Source organism: Pseudonaja textilis, chromosome 13 (genome assembly GCF_049901715.1).
Source record: "Pseudonaja textilis isolate UNSWEBS1 chromosome 13, rPseTex1.2, whole genome shotgun sequence".
Taxonomy (NCBI): domain Eukaryota; kingdom Metazoa; phylum Chordata; class Lepidosauria; order Squamata; family Elapidae; genus Pseudonaja; species Pseudonaja textilis.
Genome location: NC_142002.1, coordinates 20,323,025 through 20,341,791, shown reverse-complemented (window position 1 = coordinate 20,341,791; position 18,767 = coordinate 20,323,025). Strand labels below are relative to the sequence as shown.

At 43.2% G+C, this 18,767-nt stretch overlaps 1 protein-coding gene across 1 annotated transcript in view; it reads left to right on the top strand.

Annotated features, from left to right (window-relative positions):
* The window catches only part of OTUD7A (OTU deubiquitinase 7A), a 60,633-nt gene that overhangs the window by 8,751 nt on the left and 33,115 nt on the right, over positions 1-18,767 (top strand). The window contains exons 2-7 of the mRNA XM_087941700.1: positions 5,488-5,598; positions 8,778-8,923; positions 14,355-14,552; positions 14,657-14,875; positions 17,473-17,574; positions 18,351-18,478. Coding sequence (XP_087797826.1) covers positions 8,782-8,923; positions 14,355-14,552; positions 14,657-14,875; positions 17,473-17,574; positions 18,351-18,478 — 789 coding nt within the window. The 5' untranslated portion in view covers positions 5,488-5,598; positions 8,778-8,781. The remainder of the gene's footprint in view (positions 1-5,487; positions 5,599-8,777; positions 8,924-14,354; positions 14,553-14,656; positions 14,876-17,472; positions 17,575-18,350; positions 18,479-18,767) is intronic.

Genomic DNA, 18,767 nt, shown 5'->3' with positions numbered 1-18,767 from the left:
TCTGCTAGAGCAAAGCATTTTCTGGAATGTTCCATCAATAGTCATTTGCTCTTGAACGAGAGAGAGGAAAAAGGAGCCGTGGATGATCAATCAGAAAAAAAAACAACAACCCCAAAACACACACACACACACCCTTCTAAGGGTGGGAGGGAGGAAGAACCCAACCTCCAGAGAAGTGAGCAGCTTGCACTTAGTCAAAAGAAAATCAATACATGCCCAGAGTGGCTAAGAGCGCCATCCCCTAAAACCTGTCCTGGAAAATTATGGAGTTCAGATGCACAGAGCATCTGAGGGTGGGGGGAGAAGGAGGGAGAGGGGAGATGGAGATGGAGAGAGAGAGGGAGAAGGGGAGAAAGGAGAGAGGGGGAGGGAAAGAGGGAGGGAGAGAGGGAGAGAGGCAGGTGGTGAAAGAGGAAGGAGAGAGGGAGGAAGATGGAGAGGGGGAGATGGAGAGAGAGGGAGAGAGAGAGGAGAGAGGGAAAGAGGGAGGAAGATGGAGGGGGAGATGGAGAGAGAGGGGAGAGAGAGGGAGGGTAAGAGGGAGAGAGAGGAGGAAGATGGAGAGAGGGGGAGATGGAGAGAGAGAGGGAGAGAGAGGGAGGGTGAGATGGAGAGAGGGAAAGAGATATGAGCCCCATTTGTCCATTCTCAGGAATTTGGTGGAGTTTATGGCGGTGCAGAGCTGTTGGCAATATAATTAGTCCTTGCTCGCATTATATCTTCTGCTTCTGAAGCGATCGGAGCTGAAGACTAGAGAACATTGGCAATAGAGATGCGAGGATCATCAAACATGGCTGGGCTATATTCAGTGCTGCACTTGGATGCTGCTCTGGGCACAGTGTGTGCCGTGGCTGCAAAATATGGACTATTATTATGCATTTCTGGAGGAAGAAGAAGTAAGCAGTTGCTATGGAAGATCACGTAGATCAGGGTTGCCCAAGTTTAGCCACTTTCAGACTTGGGGACTTCAACTCCCAGAATTCCCCAACCAGCATGGTCTTCAAAGTGGCCAAGCTTGGACATCCCTGATGTGGATGCTATAGAAAACACCCCTTCCAAATCTGAGTTATATTTTTTTTTTAAAAACCCACACATCAGGAAGAAAGGAGACATCTCATTTATTTGATACTGAGTTCAGGAGATATTCTGCCAATAATAAAGCACAGAAAAGAGATTTTAATTCCCTCCTGAGCTTTTGATTCAGGTTGCCCTGATCACAGTTGCCAAAGCCGACCCACAAAGGTGCCAATTGTTGTCATCTCTTTTTCTTTTTTCTTTTTCCGTATTTGCTTGTGATGTCAACGGGGCTCCAGGTCACTCTTCTAGATAGGCAAAGTTTCCAGGCGTTGGCAAATTCAAAATAAATTTAGCAGTCTCACAAAATAAAACTGCAAACAAAGCAAGAGAAAGAAGGACTGTGGGGGAAGAGAGGAACACGGGAAACTAATAATTAAAGGTGCATTTTCCAAAAGCTTGAAGACTGAAAAGGAAACGCTTTTTTTTTTATACTAACAATGATCAACTGCAATTCCCAGCCAAGAAATTAGAACGTAGCCTATTATTTAATTTTTAAAAAACAACCACAAAGAATTTAGCTAATAGTTTTGCATGGCCCTTTGACTTAAACCCCCGCCCCACCCCCCAAAAGACAGGTATTTTTTTCCCCACCTTAACATCACTGATACTGAGAAACTCCGAAGTAGTTGGACCAATTGGCGATCTTCCCCTTCCGTCGGTCTTTTTATTCTCCTTTATCTCACAAAAATTATGTGTCCACCCCCCACCCCCCCAATCGTTGCTTTAAATAAATAATATGCCACAACAGCTACTGCTGCAGTGACTGTGAACTTGTTCCCAAATGCATAATGACTTCATTGAATTCTAGCTTCCTTCGAGCTCCTAGTTTTTCCCCCTTTTCAGTGGCCTTTTTGTCTTCCTCAGTGACTACATTTAGGGCCACAATAGATGGTTTATCTAAGGCATCTTTCATTAGTGCCTTTTAAAATAAATAAATAAAATAAAGCATCCTGCATGTTCCTTGAGTCGCTTCCAGTATCTCTGCGATTTGCTTTAATGTTGTCCCTGTTGTGTTGGGGTAAAGGAGAGGAAGGGAGAAGGCAAGCAAGATTTTTGCAAATTATTTTATTGCTAGATTCTCTCTTTCTCCAGAGTCTCCCCAGAAAGGAGTGGTCAACCTCAAGGCCCTGAAAATCATATACCAAAGACTCAAAATATTTACAAAGAGAAGTAGTTGCTTCAAAGACTTATGACTTCAATAGGTCCAGAATTTCATTTTTTTTTGAAAAAGTTTTTTTTTTATAACAAAAACAAAAACAGACAATTAAAACCATCTTTCTTTTTCAACAATGTGTCGGTTGGGTACATATATCTTGTGCACATAGTCATATTATCATACATACCTTATTTATATTTATAGCCATTCTAGTCAGTATTTTATATCACATTTATCAATTGTTGTATTGTCATTAACATTCTTATTTTCTTTCAAAATTATATTTCATATTCTTTCTCTTACTCTAACTCAATTATCAATTACATATTTCCATTTCTTACTCTTCTCTCTAGCCATTCATAAAATAAATTCCAAATGTTATAGTAATCTTTTTCTTCCTGTTCTCTAATTGCCATTGTTAATCTACTCATTTCTGCACGTTCCATTATTTTCTTAATTATTTCCTTTTCTGTCGGAATTTTCTCATTTTTCCAATTTTGTGCAAATACAATTCTAGCTGTTGTTCATACATGAATAACCAAAGACATCATCTCTTTATTGTAACCTTCGGGCGAAGAATAGGTCCAGAATTTCTGTAGCTATGCACGGCCGTTGTTATGCGAGACATGCCCAATTTTGCAGCCTGTTTTTTTGGGGGGGGGAATCCAGCTTTTCCCATTGACTTTGTTTGTCTTCCTGGCCTCGTGGGAAGGTCCCAAATGGACATCACATGACCCCAGGCCTAGCCACCATCGTAGCTTTTACATGCCGGCTTCCAGGCAACCAAGTTTCGATCCCATGACTGCAGGGGAAACTGTGATCGTCATAAATTAACACTGCAGTCAATTCTGTCCCTTAAGTGTCACTCTCTTCTGTCTAGGGATTTATACTTAAGGATATGATGCAGTGCAGGTTTTTCCAGGGTGCGTACTTTCCCCCACAACCCTCATTTAGCAAAATATTTCTTACTTCTTCCAAAGTAGTAGAGAATGCTGTATGTTTGTTTCCAGGACTGCAAAAGGCATCAAGAGGATAACTCGTAACTCAGGCCAGACAATTCTAGAGCAGCCCACATACAATATAGACTCTTGATCACAAAGAGACTTTGTATTGTATTTTGGGTGATCTAGAGCAGCGATCTCCCAAACTTGGCAACCTTAAGACTTATGGACTTCAAGTCCCAGAATTCCCAGCCAGCCTGGCTGGGGAATTCTGGGACTTGAAGTCCACGAGTCTTAAGGTTGCCAAGTTTGGGAGACCGCCGCTCTAGAACATCTACCTAACTTCACAAAATATGATGAATGTATGTGGCAGTTATTTTTATACCTATTAGGATAAACCTAGGTTTGTTTCCACATGGACATGAAACCCATCCTCACATTCTTTATTATCGTACAATGATCATGGCATTTAGAAATGTGTGAGTTATAACAGGGACCACAGAGTTTGTGTGTGTTTTTCCTTTCTGTTCCAATCTCTTGCCCATTGTTGTGAGAAGAAATATGGGCAAAACAAATTCATAACTTGTTATAAAGTTCATAATATCATCTTTGTTTTAGCTCATTATGGTTATGGAATCGTTTCCATGGTAGTCTTTGAAGAAATTTCATTTATTAAGTGCTGATTAATTGGAGGATTCTACTTACTCTTTTATCTCCTCGTTGTGTAACATTGATTACAGCAAATCTGGTGTTATTGCAAGCTGAAAGTTGCTATCATTCATGCTGCTGCAAAATATCTGTCATTATTCATTTCATTTTATTGCTTTAGTGAAGGCCATATAATTTGAATGCTTCATCTGCATTTTCTGTCTACAAATGGTCCAAGACACCTGATTATCATAAATTTTAACTAATATTATTAAGCCTGATAAACCAAGTTACTGCTATGGTAGTTCTGTTACCTCTTTTGTGTTTTGTTTTGTTTTTAAAAAACGCACAATGATTTAAGACAAACTAAATTGTTGAGTCTTTAGTGTGTCATTTCTCACTGGTTGTTTAGGTTTTTTTAAAAAGAGAAGCTTTTTCATTATAAGAACATCTGAAGTACTCAATTAAAGCAATTTTGTTTCACTCCTTAAAAGAATAAAATAAAAAGGCTATTTTGTTTTTTGGCAGCACCATTGCGTTATATGGGAATATAAATAGCAGCTCTCAATATTAATTCAAGGGAAGTTCTTGAACAGGAGCAGTAATTCTCCATTATGAGGTACTAAGGATTCCATGAGAATATGAATACACACACACACACAGACACACACACACACACGCCCATGAATAGATAGTGATGACTGCAGGAAATCTCAGCATGTGAATATTACACCATTTTCTTGAAAGTTTTCCTGTGCATTCATTTATCAAGGCCCTGCCAGTGCTGTCTTTTCCCAAAATGCACCCCGCAGGCAAATTCTTTTCTTTCATTCCAGCCCTGAGAAGAGAAGAGAAAATATTGGTGCTTTCCCCCGCTCTCTGGATGCTATTTCTTCAGACCTTTTGTGCTCATCCTTGCCAGGAAACGCAAACTGAATTACTTTCTTATTTATTTGGCTTTTGCTGATAATGGCAGGAGCAGACGGCACCAAAGAAGCGAGAGAATGCAGATTAAATGGACGGAATAGCAAATGCCGTAGAAAAACAGAAAAAGAAGAGAATGAAATTTAACAGAGATAAAGACAGCATTCTTTAGGAAAAAATTTTTTTTAACCTGGATGGCTAGTGGTACCTGTGGATATAATCCGGAACCTGAATTAAATCTGTTGGCTTTAAAACAGTATTTTTCAACCTCGATAACTAGCGGATGAGTGGACTTCAATTCCCAGAATTCCCCAGACAGTGGGAACAAAAGAACAAAAATAAAAATAAAATAGAAAGAATTGGCTTCTGATATTCCTTACAGCAATATACCAATATATTTCAACCTCTCTAAAGTTATAGCTTGTTACAAGTGGATTTACATTTGAGCTCCCAAATTTCTGTTGATAAGCAAGATCACTGTTCAGTGAGTTTTGTTCTGTTTTATGACCTTTCTCGCCGCATCTGTTAAAGAAACCATTGTAGTTAACTTACTAACGGGGTTGTTGAGTGAACCAGGGCAGTTCTTAAAAGTTAGAAACACGGTTGTTAAGTGGATCTGGCTTCCCCGCTGGCTTAGTCAGAAGGTCGCAAAAGGGGATCAACTTGGTTTTTCTTTCCATGCCGATACACATCCCTGACTCCAGAATTTTATTTTTAACCCGCCTTTCTTTTTCCTTACAGATTTCTCAGGAGACGTAACTTACTCTCACGGCTTACTGTGAAGATAAAAATGAACTAGCCTCTTCACCATCTGACGCACGCTGGCGAAACTTGACTTCAAGTCTGCTGAAAGTAAGTCAGAGGAGGAGACGTTGACAATTCTTCTTTGTCATTCTTCGTAGAATAGAATAGAAAAGAATAGAGTAGAATTAGAATAGAAAAGAAAATAATAAAGTAGAATTAGGATAGGAAAGAATAGAATAGAATTCTTTATTGTCCATGGGATGACCCGGGGTGGGATATAAAACAAACACAGTCACAGAAAATAGGTGAAGCCCCTTTTATTCCTTCACTTTGCTTCCAGTTCCGAATATCTTTGACGGAAGACAAAAAACTCCCACACAAACAGTTACAAGAAGAAGGGAAAAAGCAAAACAAACCAGGCAAGAGAAGGGCTGGAGGACATCCACAGATAACACACACTGGGAAGGACGCCAAACTCAGAGAGGAACCATCAACTAGAGATATTTCCATGCTTTGTTTCCAGCAGTCGCCTGTACGCATGTCCGTCTTCTTATCCAGTTGTCACAGCTGCAGCCCATGAAGAGGATCAAGGCCCTTTCCTTCCCCGTAGACCATTCACGCCTCTCCCTTATCCTCTCCTCCCTGTGTGTCCTAGGATGGAGAGGAGATGGGCCTGGGTCCTCCTCTGATTGGTCTTCCCCAGCCTCCTCCACGACCTCCCGAGCCACATTTCCACTCCCTATCGGCTGTTCCTCCCCTCCCTCAGAGTCAGTCTCCACCAGGGCCGTAACAGTCCAAGTGTGATTGGACACACAAGGAACTTGTCTTGGTGCAAATGCTCTCAGTGCACATAAAAGAAAAGAGACATTTGTCAAGAGTCCAGAATCATCAGGTACAACACTTAATGATAGTCATAGGGTACATTAAGCCATCAAATCATACTAGGGATCATTTAAGAGAGCCAAGTCCGATGTCTGGGTGTATAGCCCAGATTAGTCTAGGATTCGTCATCCAGAGTCCCTTTGGGAAGATGGGTGGTTAATAAATGAGATGTATAAACACAGGTGGCCCTCAGCTTATGACCGTAATAGAGCCGCAAATTTATGTTGCCTAATTTGTTAAGTGAGTTTTGCCCCATTTTACGACTTTTCCTGCCACATTTGTTAATCAAATTGCTGCCATTGTTAAGTCATCTGGTCATTAAGTGAATCTGGTTCCCCCCCCCCCCTTGACTTCGTTTCTCAGAAGGTTTCAAAAGGGGATCACGAGACCCTGGGGGACATTGCAATCGTCATATATGTGAGTCAGTTGCCAAGCACCTGAAGGTAAACCGTGTGACCACGGGGGTGCTATCGTGGTCACAAGGGTGAAAAATGGTTAAACGTCGCCTTTTTTTCAGTGCCATTGTAACTTCATACGGTCATTAAGCGAACTGTTGTGAGACAAGGACAAGCTGTACATAAAGTAAAGGACTAAATAAAGAGCCACTTTCAGGTGGATCTCTGGTTGCCTCTTCTTGTGAGCGATATGCTCTCCTTATGCGCCATGTGGCCTGTGCAACCTCATGTTAAAGGTCCCATACACCATCTTGCCCCATACACCATCCATCAAAATTCATATTAGTGATCTGCGGGATTTGAAATTATGAGTTTGGTGGTCCTTGAGGTCCAAAAGGTTGGCGACCCCTGCTCTACAACATAGCAAACCTTGAAATATCTTCAGATACTAGCATGAAGCTTCCAGGAAAACAGCCATAGTTGAAACTTGGAGGTCTCTTGGTTTCATAAAACCCTTCATAAAACCCATTTCTTTGTAGGGAAGTCAAAAGGTTGCATTAGTCATCACTGACCTAACATGTCCTCTTGATCTCAGCTTGATTGTGATGCAACAGTGAAAAAGCCAGGGTACCTCAGGAAGTGCCACCATTATGTGAACATAACCTTGTCCTCTGGGCTTTGTCCTCAAGGCCGTGCTATCAACCCAGAAGAGTCCATGAGGAACAGCAGTCCCCGCTTCAATAAAATGAGGAACACCAGTTTGGGAATTAGGTTGGGAATTGCATTCTTTGTTGTCGTGACGGTTGCAGTCATAATCACCATCAAAAGAGATTCCTTGACTCAGCTCTGTAGGAACCGGATGTATTTGCCCTCTCGGGCCAAACACACGTCATCGGTGATGCCCAAGGAAAGTTGTGGAAGAAACCACACCAAGAAGTCCACTAGCTCCGTTGCAAAGGAGGAATCTGGTGGTGATCATCCCATCACGAAGGCAGTGGAAGGGCATGAAAATCAGCAGCTAGAAGATGCCAGATCTAAGCATTGATGCACCCAAGAAATAATAATAATAAGATTGTAAATACGTGAGCAGGACCTGAGTTTAGTGGCTATAGAAGCCAACAGGGTTGTGAGTTTTAAAAAATAGCAACACTTTCTAATTATATCTATGTTAAGGCTTCCCAGAGATATGAGTAACTCCTGCAACAACTGTCTAAGTGTATAGTATTCTCTCTGCACTGCTTAGGATTAAGGCTACTAGAAAATCAATTTCTGAGTCCATTTATGGCCTGTGAAACAAGAACTGAAGGATTCCTATCCTGGAACGTGTAAATATTAGTTTCTAGTTCGATTTAAATACACAGGCCATGGACTGCCAGAAAAGGCTGTGTATTAAAACAACAGCAGGTGTTGAATTGTGTTGCCCTTATGGACTTTTATTGCTCAAAAATAAGTTTGCATCTGGATAGTATCAATTTTAAGGCTAATTTTTTAAAGAGAAACCTGGGGCCTTTATACCAAGTTTGGAATCTATAAGAAGAGTTAATTGCCTAAAAAACCCAAGGAACGTTCAGGGAAGAAAGGATAACACAAACTTGTAAAATATAAATAAATCAAACATGCCTTGATTTCTTGACTTCCGTTGATATGATTGGTCTTTCTTTTCCTCAAGCTCTCTGTCATCAGTGATGGAAATATATTTTTCCAGTTTATTTTTTTTACCCAAGAGCTGGGCAGACCCAACCGTTACGATGAGGTAGAGAATTGAGGTCCTTGACTACTGACCAAGCTATGGAAGATTCAAATGCATAGTCCTCCTCTGATATCACATTATATTTAAACTAAATTTGTATATCAGTGATTGCATGACCTCTGTAGATGCCATACCTACCTAAATGCATACAAGAAAGTTTACCTCCACATTGAATTTTGGGGGATTCTGTTTCAGAAAGCTGACTTCTCGTATCCTCCAGTAGGTGGTTAATCTGGGATCTTCTTTCTTCCTCTTGGCAGATGGATGTCTTGTAACCTTCCTCCTTCTGCTGCCCAGTTAGCAGCTACCCTACATGCTCCCATGACTCTTGATATGGATGCTGTCCTCTCAGACTTCGTTCAGTCCACGGGGGCAGAGCCTGGTCTAGCCAGAGACTTGTTGGAAGGTAAGAGGTCCACCACGAAACATTCATCCACAGCAGGGGTCCCCAACCATGGCAACTTGAAGGCTTGTGGACTTCAACTCCCAGAATTCCTCCGCCAGCCATTCTGAGCAACTCTCAGTCCACAGGTCTTGAGGCTGCTAAGGTTAGGGGCTTTCAATCCACCTTTCCTTCAGCTCCCTCTGCATGTGTTGCAGGATAGGAGCCCCCCAATGTAGAAGATACACCTCTCCGGATCTCATCTTCAAACCTTACTAGACAACCCATGACTTGTTGCGTCATCCTTTCTGCGAGGCTTCCTTACTTCCTCGTACCTTCAACCAGGGCCGAACAGCTAATGTACTTCCTTCCATGGAAATGTTGGGATACCCTGAAGGGGTTGCTTGGTTGGCGTGCTGCGGTGATGCCGTGTGGTTGTGATAATCCATTGGTTGTTTCCGAGATGTTTTTGATCTATGGCAGTGTTATCCTTTTCACAGCTTGTGTTGGTTGTGAAAAAACTGTTGCCCTGCGATGCATGGTTTTTCAGTTAAAGACTCAGGAATGAAAGCTCTCTCAGTATATAGGTTTATGGGACAAAGCAGAAGAGACAGAATTTGTGGTGAGCAGATGTTGTCAAGGGTGGTAGATCCATTGTTTTGCTACAGTTTTTATTAGCAAGGTTAGACGCTAAGTGGGCTGGACTTTCCTTTGTTCCCTCTTATATCAGGCAAAATCAAGGTGGGGTTATCTTCTCAGGACCATGCGTTCTCTCCTACCAACTTCTCCTTCATGCTCCTTTTAAATGAGCCAGGAAGTCCCCTCAACTTTCCTTCACACGTCCCCATCGTGACATCTGGAACAAGGCGCAAGCTGTCACGTGCATAAAATACGTAACTCAACGCCATTCGCACAAGGATGTCACATCACGCACAGGATGTCCCTTGCCCACAAGTACCTTTGCACCGTTTCATTACAACCTCACGTTCAGGTGACCAAAAGAAGACATTTGTGTAAAGTCCGTGAAAGATACGCTGGTTCTTTTTTTGTATTAAGCCATCTGTAAAAGAACAATCTGCCACCTGTTTTATGGAATAATTCTCACCCACCTCCAGCTTGGTAGATTGCTGAATCCAAAGGAGGTGGGATTTGCCACGCACTTGTACAAAACTGGGGAGAAATTCACATGAGAGCTGTGGAAGGATCCTCTCAGATAGTCTTTAGCTGTTCTGGGAGAAGCCATCTCTGCATCCTTTTCAACAACCTGTGTTTACAAGGGAGGAACCCATAGTTGGCCAACACTACACAACATCACATTCCTTGTCTTATACAGTTCTCTTAATAGCAAGATCAGTAAACAAGAACCAACCAGGAAGGTCTCTTTAAGGCTAGGATCAAACCTTGTTGGACATTGCAATATGAATTTGCAACCTTCCTACATTGACTTGTTGATCCAAGCAGAGTCTCTTTCAATGATTTAATTTTTATGAAATCCATTTAATTTTCAATTAACCAATGGAAGTTCTGAGTGCTCCATCACTGGAGGCTTTTAAGGAGAGACTGGTCAACCGTTTGCCTGAAATGGTCTAGGGCAGCGGTGGCTAACCTTGCACTCAGGTTCTTGCGGGCCAGCACCCAGAAGGCAATGTGCGTACCCCACACACATACCATCTGCACATGCAATCTCTCCCCCCCCCCCCTCCAGTTGTCCCCTTACCTGCACTGCGCCTCACAGCTGATTTTGGGCTGGTTTGAGGCCCTTTTTTGGCCTCTCAGAGGCTTGAAAAAAAAGCCTCTGCAGGCTTTGCAGGCTGAATAATAGATATTACAGGAAGTGACAAAACGGGCCTATTATTCAGCCTGCAAAGCCTGCAGAGGCTTTTCTTTCAAGCCTCTGGGAGGCAAAAAAGGGCCTCAAACCAGCTGAAGAATCAGCGGTGAGGCAGGCGCATGCGCAGTGAGGTAAATTTGCCTTGCAGCTCATGTGCCGGCACAAATGACTCTGCATGCCACCTAAGGCACGCATGCTGTAGGTTCGCCATCATGGGTCTAGGATTTCCTGCTTGAGCGGGGTTGGACTAGAAGACCTCAAGGTCCCACCCAACTTTGTTATTCTGTATGATCTCAATTTGAAATGCTTCTTCCCGGCTTCCTGGTTATCTGGGCTAAATGGTCATGGATGATAAATGTCCCCCCTCTCTTTTTAGCTGGTGTGTAACACACTCCCTCTTAGGCTTCCCAGTGTGGCAGGCTGAAATAAAAGTCTTATTTTCTGTAAGCAATACGTTATAGACCATATTTTATCTTTACTGGCACACAGAGAGTGTAAAAGGTAACTTTCCAAGAGCACCAAATAGAAAAACAGTTGTATATGTGTGTGTGTGTGTGAGAGAGAGAGAGAGAGAGAGAGAGTATGTGTGTGTGTGTGCTTGGGAAGAAATTGCAACAGTCGGTCAAGATGGTTGTGAATCCAAACGAAGGTAAGATTTAAATAATAGTGGTTTGGAAGAAAAGCAACCTAACTGTTTGACGTCAGCTGGCGTTTCACCGTGCCATTTCAAAGAAATGTCAGCTTGGAGGGCTGCCTCGTTGCCAGCCAATTTGTGGCGACGCTGTTCGCAAGAGCATGTGGTCTGGTGGGAATGTGGTAATTTCTGACTGTCCTTTGAAAGATGGCTAAGAGCGCTCATCCTTCTGCTGTTAATGATGCCTTACTTCAATGGAAGAAAATTAAATGCATTCTGCTTTGATAAAAACCACTAATCATCTTCGGGTGAAAAAAAAAAAAAGCTAAAAAATTGCTCATATGTCATTTCTTTTCTGGGTTTTTTTTTGTTTTTTTCTTTTGGCAGGCAAAGGTTGATCTCTTGGAACAGCAGGATATTGTTCTATCAGCTTGACAATGCTGATTGAATTATGACTTGGAGATAACCATTTTGCAGGCATCAAAATAAGGCCACTACTGTTCCTGGTAGCTTTTCCATGCACAGAAGCCAATTGTGAGATAAAATCGTATAAAAGCATTTTCTGGCTTCCAATTCATCCCCAAAAGTAGCTCGCTCCTTCCTTCCTTCCTTCCTTCCTTCCTTCCTTCCTTCCTTCCTTCCTTCCTTCCTTCCTTCCTTCCTTCCTTCCTTCCTTCCTCCCTCTCTTCCTCTCTCCTTCCTTCCTTCCTTCCTTCCTTCCTTCCTTCCTTCCTTCCTTCCTTCCTTCCTTCCTTCCTTCCTTCCTTCCTTCCCTCCCTCTCTTCCTCTCTCCCTTCCTTCCTTCCTTCCTTCCTTCCTTCCTTCCCTCCCTCCTTCCTTCCTTCCCTCCCTTCCTTCCTTCCCTCCCTCTCTCCCTCCCTTCCTTCCTTCCCTCCCTCTCTTCCTCTCTCCCTCCCTCCCTCTCTCCCTCCCTCCTTCCCTTTCCTCCCTCTCTTCCTCTCTCCCTCCCTCCCTCTCTCCCTCCCTCCCTCCCTTCCTTCCTTCCTTCCTTCCTTCCTTCCTTCCTTCCTTCCTTCCTTCCTTCCTTCCTTCCTTCCTTCCTTCCTCCCTCCTTCCTTCCTTCCCTCCCTTCCTTCCTTCCCTCCCTCTCTTCCTCTCTCCCTCCCTCCCTCTCTCCCTCCCTCCCTTCCTTTCCTCCCTCTCTTCCTCTCTCCCTCCCTCCCTCTCTCCCTCCCTCCCTTCCTTCCTTCCCTCCTTCCTTCCTCCCCTCCTCAAAATTCCTAAAATTTGCCTTTTCAATGCAGAAAATTATTTGGAATTAGAAAATGTGATCCTTCCTCCAGAATGGTTACATCCTTATTTTAATCCAGTTATCCTGGTGTGTGTGTGTGTGTGTGTGTGTGTGTGTGTGTGTGTGTGTGTGTGTGTGTGTGTGTTTAATCATTTGATGCCATTTCATTGCCACAGTTTTAGCTCTGCCCTTTTTGTCGTGTTCTGTCCTCCCCAACACATGGAAATTGTGTGTTCAGAATAGTCGGGGGAAAGAAAAGGCGGTTTAGATGTGAACGATTAAGGGAGGATGATATAATGAATACTTTAGCGGTTTATTTATTAACAATGCATTGAAAAATAATAAGGGTCTGATGTGATAATTCACCACAGCATTCAAGAGCAAGAATTAAAGTTTAAGAATATAACAAAGGCAATGAACCGGTTATAAATTGAAGTTATATATTATACGTTAGAATGCAGTCCTCAGTGAATGAAATAAATGCGGCTTGTTCAAACATACATCACACTTTATTGTCTCTCTTCTGGAAAACAGTCTCTTTGCAGAGATCTGCTTAATAAAATATGCCTTTCTTTGAATTAAGCATTTTATATTTCCATTTGAATACGGATCACTGGACTCATCCAAAATGCTCAGTAAATTCTATTATTTGGCCATTTTAAATATTTTACGGTGCTATGAACCAACATATACTATCTCTGGAAGAGCTAATGCTCTAAATATCTGAGAGTTGTTTAAAGCTGGATTATAATTAAATATACTATGAGATTTTGTTTGGTTATTTGGCTAATTAACTGTATCAGCATTTATGCTTTCTGTTGATCAAGTGCTATATAATCCAGGTACCTCATTTCTAGAGATAACAAAGCTAAGAGGTCATGGGGCCAGAAGTATGAATCATCCAGAAACTAGTTTTAAGAGTGGTACAGCTTCTCTTTGGCAAACATAGTTTAGATCCACAAAGTTGAATGGGCATCCCCTGTCAGTTCTTGGCTCACTTCCTTTCGAAAGTTATTCAGATTGGTGGACCATCATTACTCAGTTCCACAGATCAACTCTGTGAAATAGGGATTTCTCTCATTTTTCCTCCCATAGTTTAATTCAGGGGTCTCCAAACTAGGTGACTTCAAGATTTGTGGACTGGAACTCCTAGAATTCCTCAGCCGGCTCTTCTGGGAGCTGAAGTCCACAAGTCTTCAAGTTGCCAAGGTTGGAGGCTGTTGGTTTAATTCACTGGCTCATCCTTGCTGGTTTCGAGGAGACCCAAATAACTGGGTGTGCACTCCATTTTAATAAGTTTTAACAACCTGCTATGTGGCGCTGTTAGATAGACCAACATTTCTCCTAGCATCAGAGCTTTCTCCACAGAGTTGGGTTTTCACATTATGTGTCCAAAGAAGGATAATTTGAGCCTGGTCCTTTGTGTCTTGAGTGAGGACTTGTGTCTTGAGTTGATGTGTTCAATGATGCATCGGTTGGCTTTCTTGGCTGTCCGTGATATTCCCGGGCATCTTCTCCAGCCCTAAAGTCCAAATGTGTCAACCTTCTTCCTGTCTTGCTTCTCCAAACCCCAACTGTTGCTTCCAAGAGGCTCACAGACAATGAAAATCACTATCAATGTTTACTTTGATACCTTTTACTTCAGTTTAATGGATCCGAAACAGCGGATGTCTGCTGCTCCTATTTATAGACGTCATACCTGTCGAAGTCAACCCTGCCTCCCTTTCTGTGTTTTTAGGCAAAAACTGGGATTTCACCGCTGCTTTGAGTGACTATGAACAGCTCAGGCAGGTGCACACAGCTAACCTGCCCCACGTGTTCAACGAAGGGAGGTATCCCAAACAGCAGCCGCAGCAAAAGCCGGAGAAAGAACCTTCCCAACAGGTGAACAAGGGTGAGCGGCTCTCCTTTCCTCGGCAGGAGGACACCTCCCAAGGTAAAGTGGATTTCTGCAGTGGGTTCTGCCTCTGAAAAGCACTCCAAAACTTCACCTGACCTTTGGGGCTCATCTCATTCTCCTTCCTTTGTTCTCCTGCTTAGAGAAGAGGCTTTCTAGAGGAATCTCCCACGCCAGCTCCGCCATTGTCTCTCTCGCCCGCTCTCACGTGGCCACCGAATGTAACAATGACCACTTCTCTCTGGAGATGCCCATCTACACCTTCCAACTTCCCGACCTCAGCGTTTACAGTGAAGATTTCAGGAGCTTCATCGAGAGGGACTTGATCGAGCAAGCCACCATGACCGCTTTGGAACAAGCTGGTGAGATAGCCTTCAAGCCGAGCGTCCTGGCTGCTTCGCGGAGACCTCCGTTAAGCCCAGGAGGGCTGAACGCGGGTTACACAAATCAGGAACGACAGCTAATCTCCGAAAGGTTGTCAGCGGGTTAGGAAATGCCTGGGAAAGTGGCTAAAATGATCAGAGAGACGAAACTCTTCGCAGTTCAAGGGGAGGCCAAAGAAAAGGCTGTTCTAAGAAGACAGCGGTGTGTGGGAGGGTTCGGATAAACCTTTCTGAAATCATGAATAATGGAAGACTCTTGGGCGATCTGCTTTTTGCTCGTCTCTTACATAAGTTGAAGCTATCTCTCTGCAGGTGGAAGTAGTTGTTTCTTTAACCACACAAATAAATTTCTGCAGTCCACCGAAGACGTAGTTGAGGTTTACAGGTGACTGAGCTTCCCCTGGGCCTCGTGAATAAACATAATTATCTGCCTTAGAAGCCTTGGCGGCTTCTGCATCTAATGATGCCTTCAGAGAAATGGGCCTTTGAGGGGGATGAGCAGAGCAACCTTCTGTCCCAAAGGTGCTTTTTTGTCCAAGAGGCAATTGGGCTTTCTGGTTTTTTTCTTGGAAGACATTTCACTTCTCCTCCAAGAAGCTTCTTCAGCTCTGACTGGATGGTGGGGAACGGAAGGATTTTTACTTTTTGCAGGAATCCGGTCATTTGAGTCGTTGAGGCCCCTTGGAGGTTTATCTGTGTCCTCAGGGTCACCTGAGTAGTGCGACATCCTGCACTTTTCTTCAACAGAGAAGGGGCATGGCAGAAAATACCTTGCATCCAAGAAGGCTCCACGCCTATTCACTGCTCAGGTGACCCTGAGGACACAGGCACACCTCCAAGTGGCCTCAATGGCTTTCTGAAAGAACGCAAACAACCAGCTGCCTGCAAGGAATCTAAACCCTTCCATTCCCCACCATCCAGTCAGAGCTGAAGAAGCTTCTTAGATGAGAAGCGAAATGTCTTCAAGGAAAAACAAAGAAAATCCAGTTGGCTCTTGGAAAAAAATAAATAAAAGCATCGTTGGGACAGCCATGACCTGAGAAGCTCCGTAGACAAAGCAGTTTTTGTTTCAATATGGTTGAAGGATGAATTTGGATCTGACTAGGTGTGCACAGAGAAGGGAATATAAGTAGCCCTTGACTTATGACCACAACTGAGCCCAGCGTTTCTGTTGCTAAGGGAGACATTGGTTAAGTGAGTTTTCTCGTATTTTATGGCTTTTCTTGACCACTGTTGGTTAAGCGAATCACTGCAGCCGTTAAATTAGTCCCAGGAGCCAAGTTGGCTTCCCTGCTAACTTGGCTTGTCAGAAGGTCACAAAGGAGACCATGTGATCCCCCGGGATCCAGCCAAGGTCATAAATATGAACCAGTTGCCAAACTTCTGAATGTTGATCATGCAACGGTTGTATGAAAAATGTTCCTAGGTCTATTTAAACATTGAACAGAGGGCTAAATCGGCGGCCTCCAACCCGCGCAACTTTAAGACTTACGGACTTTAACTTCCAGAATTCCTCAGCCAATAAAGCTGGCTGAGGAACTCCGGGAGTTGAGGTCCACGGGTCTTAAAGTTGCCATGGTTGGAGACCCTTGGACTTAATGGACTGTTCTAAGTCATGTACATCCTTGACTTACGACAGTCCATTTAGTCCAAGGGTCTCCAACCTTGGCAACTTTAAGACCTGTGGACCTCAACTCCCGGTGTTCCTCAGCCAGCTTTGCTCTGTCCTCTGCTTTGTCCTCTGACGAGCCTTTTGCACTTCAGTTCCTCCACGGAGCAGGTGATGGGCTGTTACCTCTCACGGTGCCCAAGAAAGGCGTTGCTGAAAATGAGAACATGCGACTTCTAATTTTATCGCTCCCAAAGGCCGTCCAGCACATTTAGAAAGATGCTTCCCGAGTGAACTCCTAATTTAGATTTAATCAGAGTAGTTGGGTGAGGAAGCGTATGCCAGCTGCTGCTCATTGAACGTGGGTGGAGATTATCAAAGGCTTTTCACAAATCCAGCTGAGGTTGACCAATGATAACACGTTTTGCTGGGCTGCAGAAAACTCCCATTCTTGTTTGATTAAAAGGCCCAGAGTCTGGCTTGGTGTGGTTGTAGCTCCTGAATTTCTGAATTAAATAATGCTGTATTCAAGTGGATAAGGCAGTTGGGAATCAGATAATTAGTCTAGGAGTTAGTGGTCCTTGGTGCTCTCTGAGCTTGGTTGTTTTCATGTAGATGTTTCATTACCCAACTAGGCAACATCATCAATGCACTGATGGCACCTAATCAGGTAATAAAATGCCTGCAAGAAAACCACACCGAACTCAGAGAGCACCAAGGAGCCCATAACTCATCCCTTAGCTGCAAATAATTTCTTCTGTTGGTGGTTAGTGAAGTTTCTCAATGAGTAACTTCAGAGCTGGAAGCTGAATGCAGCTCTCAACCTGAGGATAGAATTTACTGGCTAATCTCTTCTGCAAGCTTCTTCTCTTCTCTTCTCTCCTTCCTTCCCCCCTTAATGGATCCCTCATGACCTTCTCCAAGATTTCTTCACACCTTTATTGTACTGATGGTTGACTTACCCTAGGTCGGCTCAACTGGTGGTCAACGGCATGTACCAGCTGCAAGCGTCTTCTTCCATTGGCCACAACCGGGGATGGGAACTGCCTCTTGCACGCTGCTTCTTTGGGTAGGTGTCTGTGTCTCCCTTGGCTTAGGATACAAGAATGTCTGTTGAATGTCAACCACAGCTGGTTCTTCTGCAGCTTTTATATCTATACCTTCCTCCTTTCAAATAGAAAAACCTGGCCAGCGTCAATATTCAGCTCTTTTCCTTTCCAATTTTACTGATTTCACCTTATAACTACGCTACTTTTGGAGTGACTCTTACTGTAGTCTCATGCTTTAATTGGCTAAGTCAATGTGGAAGAGACTTATTTGGCCTGGATTTATACAATCGGTCAAGAATTCATGCGGAGAACTCTAAGGTCACCGTACAGGACAACCGAAGATTAGCACTCAACATCAAAGACTAGAACTAAACCGTTCACTATTTTAGTTATTTCTCCTGCAGTCCCCTTGAAATTCAATATTGCCTATATTCTGGTTTCTCTGGGTTTCTTTAATTGATTAGGGACAGTTGTTATATGTTTGTATATTGGATTTTAATGGATTTTTATTGGATTGTTTTTAGCCTGCTGTGAACCACTCAGGTTCACTTAGATAATATGGACGGCTGTACAAATTGAACAAAGAATAATATAACTTTAGCAGATTTTATCTGAGAGGCTTTCAAATAATTAGAAGGCCTTCAACACCAAATGAATTACGCTTTCATTTATTTTCTATTTTGGTTTCTTTCTTGGGAGAGAGAGTTTTTTTTTTTTAAGACCTCAAGGTTTCTTTCCAACTTTATGGATCTGTGATTCTTTAGATAGACCATCCAGCCTTTCTTTTGCTTGTTAGGGATGTGGGGTTTCCACGACCGAGACCTCGTCTTACGGAAAGCCCTTTACACCATGATGAGGAGTGGGGCCGAAAGGGAAGCTTTGAAGAGAAGGTGGAGGTGGCAGCAGACCCAGCAAAACAAAGAGGTTGGTATGTTGGGTGCTTCCAGAGATTTTCTCTCCTGAAAGGGCTTCATGGAACACTTGTTTTTGGTTGAATGGAAGGTGGATGGAGACACAAAGGCCTTCCATTCCTGTTTCCCTTGGACCACAGAAGTTCTCAACTACCCCAGAGAAATCTGGAAGACGTTATTGAATTGTTCTTCGAGGACGTCATCTCTCCCAACATCAAAGCATGTCCTTCCTGCCCAGCCGTTGGTATCCGAGTTCTTCTTTTCTTCTGTTGTGGCCTGTTTTCTTTCTTCAAAGAAACAAT